This window comes from Tupaia chinensis, unplaced genomic scaffold, assembly GCF_000334495.1.
Source record: "Tupaia chinensis unplaced genomic scaffold, TupChi_1.0 Scaffold000374_1, whole genome shotgun sequence".
Classification (NCBI taxonomy): domain Eukaryota; kingdom Metazoa; phylum Chordata; class Mammalia; order Scandentia; family Tupaiidae; genus Tupaia; species Tupaia belangeri.
This window is the reverse complement of record NW_006159872.1, coordinates 358,305-362,843: the sequence shown is the minus strand read 5'-3', so window position 1 is coordinate 362,843 and position 4,539 is coordinate 358,305. Positions and strand designations below refer to the sequence as shown.

The 4,539-nt window shown below is 44.0% G+C and overlaps 1 protein-coding gene across 3 annotated transcripts in view; it reads right to left on the bottom strand.

The window, feature by feature from the left end:
• ASH1L (ASH1 like histone lysine methyltransferase) overlaps positions 1-4,539 on the bottom strand; it is a 266,220-nt gene that overhangs the window by 5,642 nt on the left and 256,039 nt on the right. For all 3 annotated transcript variants that reach the window (XM_027773787.1, XM_027773788.1, XM_006153395.3), the window contains one exon: positions 198-364. In XM_027773787.1, the coding sequence (XP_027629588.1) occupies positions 198-364 (167 nt within the window). The remainder of the gene's footprint in view (positions 1-197; positions 365-4,539) is intronic.

Here is a 4,539-nt window from a genome sequence, read left to right as displayed (position 1 = left end):
CTTTCCCTCGGTCTCTAGCAAGTATACAGTCCCTCTGGCAAATTAAAACGAAAACAAAAACAAAAAACCCAATAAGAAATGGAGACTTCCAGAGTTTGGGGAAGAATCAGAAAGCCATTAGAAGATTCTTACTCTGTGAATTCCATGAATGAACCAGATTGTCCTGATGTAAAAAGTAGTGTTATAAAAAGACTTACTGAGAAATCTCTTTTGGGAGTGAGCTTCTTGGGGAAGTGATCAAAGGCATAGGGTTTGGTGCAGACAGGATAGCGGTTCCGGTGAATCTTGTAAAACAGGTGTGCTGACTTGTCAAGTCGATAATCACAAATGTACACATCTTGCTCCTTCACTCCTTTGGGTCTCCCTGCAAGTCCAAACACTGTTAAAGAATCTTACTTCCCTTCCCTCCCCTGAGCTGTTCTAAGACTACCACCCCCTGCCCTTGACAACAGCTAGGCCCTGAAGAGAGAAACATGTAGCCATTTGGAAAGGCAGAACAATTAAGTATCTAGTGATAGAAGACAGAAGAATTCCTAGACATTAGCATAGAAAAAGGAGAAAAAATATAAAAGCAGAATGGTATACTAAAGGGTGGGAAAAACTGAGACAGATTGTTTATTTGAGTGTTGCAATAATGTGTGAGGGAATATTTTGAGGGAAATGCAACAGGATATGAAGAAGTTATAAGAAAAGAATGGAGATGGGGTAGTAGGTAGTGTCGTAGTTAAGGTGCCTGACTCTCACATGGCCGACTAGTTTGAATCCCAGACTTGGTAGCTTCCTTTCTCACTTTGCCTCTCGCTCTCTCTGGTGAGCACATATGCCCTATAGAAAACTTAAAAAAAAAAAAAAAAAAAAAGAATGGAAGTATAAATGTGACAGATTTGGGATAACCTTTCTGACTGGGAGGAGTCTGCAGCATCACAGAGGTACAAGCAGTCTGTCAGTTCTAGAATTCAACATACAGTTGACATTTGAACAAAATAGGCTGACTATGAGAGTCCATGTAAACGTGGCTTTTTTCTCCTCGCAAGAATATAGCGAAAATTTTTGCAGATTTGTGACAATTTGAAAAAACTGCAGTAGAGAGAAATGTAAATGAATGCACAGATGCAAGGCCAGCAGATGGCGTAATGGTTATGTTGCTAGACTCCCACGTAGTTAACAGGGGTTTGAGTCCTGGATCCTGCAGCTTAAAACTCACACTGGGATATGTGCATGTGTGCCCAAGATCCCAAGAAGAGAAGGGATTGTGGTGTGGCCATCTCCCCTGGGGGTGATTTCTCGTTTCTGTTTCTCCGGTAAGTGCACGTGCCTATAGCAAAAATCTCTCTAAAAAATAAAAATAAATGGAGACCAGCAGTTGTAATGACTATGTCACTGGACTCCCATGTAGTCGACCGCAGTTCGCGTCCTGGATCCGGTGGCTTAAACTCACGTTGGGTGCATGTGTGTGCGTGCGTGCCCAAGATCCCGAGAGGAGAATGGAGGAGAAGGGATTACGGCGTGGCCATCCCCCTAGGGGGTGATTTCTCGTTTTCTGTCTGTCTTTCTGGAGAGCGCACATGCCCTATAGCAAAAACTTCTCAAAAAAAAATGAATATACAGATGCAATATTAAATCATGACTCCAGAAAATTAACTATAGTACATAGTAAACAAAACTGAAATTAATTTTGTAGTTATCTCCTTTTGCTATTGTGGTGAGCTCAAGTATTGTATCAGGCCACGTGAGAAATCTGTCTCTTCACTAAACTGTAATTATGTATTCGTTTCCTTATTGTTTATAATGTTCCTTTCAAAGAACTAATTTGCTTCCTCCATTCTCCTTTTTATAATGAGAGAAATTGCAATCAGCCTCTCATCACAGGTAAGCTTTTCTTTTTAATTTTTTTAAAGATTTAATTTAACTTATTATTATTATTATTGTTTTAGTTTCCTATAGGACATGTGTGCTCACCAGAGAGACAGAGAAAGAGAGAGAGGGGAAGTGAGAAAGCAAGCTACAGGTCTGGGACTCAAACTGCAGTTGGCCATGTGGGAGTCCAGCACCTTAACCACTACGCCACCTGCTGACCATATAAGTGGTTTTTAAAAATAATGTACCAGAGATGGGACCAGCAGATGGCATAATGGTTACATAGCTGGACTCCTGTGGTTCAAGTCCCACTAGATGTGTATCTGTGTGTGCCCAAGATCCTAAGAGGAGAATGGCGAAGGGAATGTGATGTGGCCATCTCCCCTGGGGGGGGGTGTGATTTCCCATTTTCTGTATCTCTCTCTCTCTCTCCACATCTCTCTGGCAAACACGCACATCCTCTCTCTCTCAGAAACAAATACAAAACAAAACAAAAACCAATATTCCAGGGCTGACTCCACAGCACAGTGGTTACAGAACCAGAACCCACATTGGCTGGCCATGGTTTGAACTACAGCCCTGGAAGCTTAAAAAACACAATGGGTGTGTGTGAGTATCCACAATCCCAATGGGAAGGAGGAATAAAGGAAAAAGGATTGTGGTGTGACCATGCACCTTTAGGGGTTGCTTTCTCTCTCTCTGGTGAGTTCATGTACACTCTGACAATTAAAAAAAGTAGCGGCTGGCAGGTGGCATGGTAGTTAAGGCACTGGACTCCCACATAGGTTATCATAGTTTGAGTCCCAGACCTTGAAGCCTGCCTTCTCATTTTCCCTCTATCTGGTCAATTAAAATCAATCAATAAATAAAATTCAGTAAATAATTCTTTTTTTTTTTTTGAGAAGTTTTTGCTATAGGGTGTGTGTGCTCGCCAGACAGACAGAGAGACATAGAGACAGAAAGCGAGAAATCACCCCCAGGGGGGATGGTCACGCCGCAATCCCTTCTCCTCCATTCTCCTCTCGGGATCTTGGGCACGCACGTACACGCACCCAGCGTGAGTTTTAAGCCACCGGGTCCAGGATGCGAACCGCGGGCGACTACGTGGGAGTCCAGCGACATAGCCATTACGCTAACTGCTGGTTCCCAGTAAATAATTCTTTTGGAGAGATTTTTCTATAGGGTATGTGTGCTTCCTGGACAGACAGAAAAAGCAAGAAATCACCCTCCATGGGGGATGGCACTCTGCAGGCCCTACTCCTCCATTCTTTTCTTGAAATTTTGGGCACACACATACACACTTGTCTACACACAGTCAACTATGTGGGAGCCCATGATGTAACCATTATACCAGCTGGTCCAAGTAAATAAGTCTTAAAAAAAAAAAGTAAAAATGTTCCCAATATTGTATGAGGAGTATGACTGTACTATGGCGACATACACATTTCACAACAGACCCACCAACTATAGCAGTTTGCACTCAGGGGACTGGCAGGGTAAGGCCCAGAGGAGGCCCACAGGAGGTGTGGTGCGTAAGGTGTTGGATCCCACATTGCTGACTCTGTGCTTCAAGTTCTGGACTTGGTAGCTTGAAAATCACACTGGGAATATGTGCCTGCATGCCCAAAATCCCAAGAGGAGAATGAAGGAGTGACTGAGGTATGGTTGTACCCCTGAGGGATGACTTTGCACTTTCCCTCTCCCTCTGTCTCTCTCTAGGGAGTGCACTTGCCCTATGGCAAAAACATAGCAACAACAAAAAAACCCAGGCATGGGCCAGCCCTGTGGACAAGTGGTTAAGGGAGCTGGAAACTACATGGGTGGCTATGCGGCTGGAGTGCCAGACTAAGTGGCTTTAAAAACATGCCAGGTACATCTATGTATGTGTCTGAAATCACAACAGGATGGGACTGTAGCAATGACCACTCCCCATGGGGCATGCTTTTTCTCTCTCCTTTTCTCTGGCAAGTGCACACACCCTCTGACAAAACAAACAAACAAAAACAACAACAAAGGCATGGTGAGGAGCACCTGTAACCCTGTGGAGAGGGGATAAAAACGAGGAGGCCCCACAAAAAAAAAAAAAAAAAAAAAAAAGACACTCGAGGGGCCAGAGAATTATGGGGCCAATAGGTAGTGTGGTGGTGAAGGGCGCTGGACTCCCACATGACCGACCGTGGTTTGAGTCTAGGACCTGGTGGCTTGCTTTCTCATTTGCTCTCCACTCCCCCACTGCCCCCTGCTCACCCTGTCCCTCTTCGATCAAATTAAAAATAAATAAATAACGGGAACCAGCAGTTAGCGTAATGGCTATGTCGCTGGACTCCCACGTAGTCAACCACGGTTTGCATCCCGGACCCAGTGGCTTAAAACTCATGCCAGGCGCGCGTGTGCGTGCGTGCCCAAGATCCCGAGAGGAGAATGGAGGAGAAGGGATTGCGGTGTGACCATCCCCCCTAGGGAGTGATTTTTCGCTTTCTGTCTCTATGTCTCTCTCTGTCTGGCGAGCGAATGCACCCTATAGCAAAAACCTCTCCAAAAAAAAAAAAAAAGAAGGAATATCTAAATAAGGTTAAATAAAGTAATTGTTTAATTGATTAAAAAAATTACTTAACTTTATTTAGTTATTTATTTACTTATTTTAATATGACGGGGGTGGGGGGGTAAATGAGAAAGCAAGCC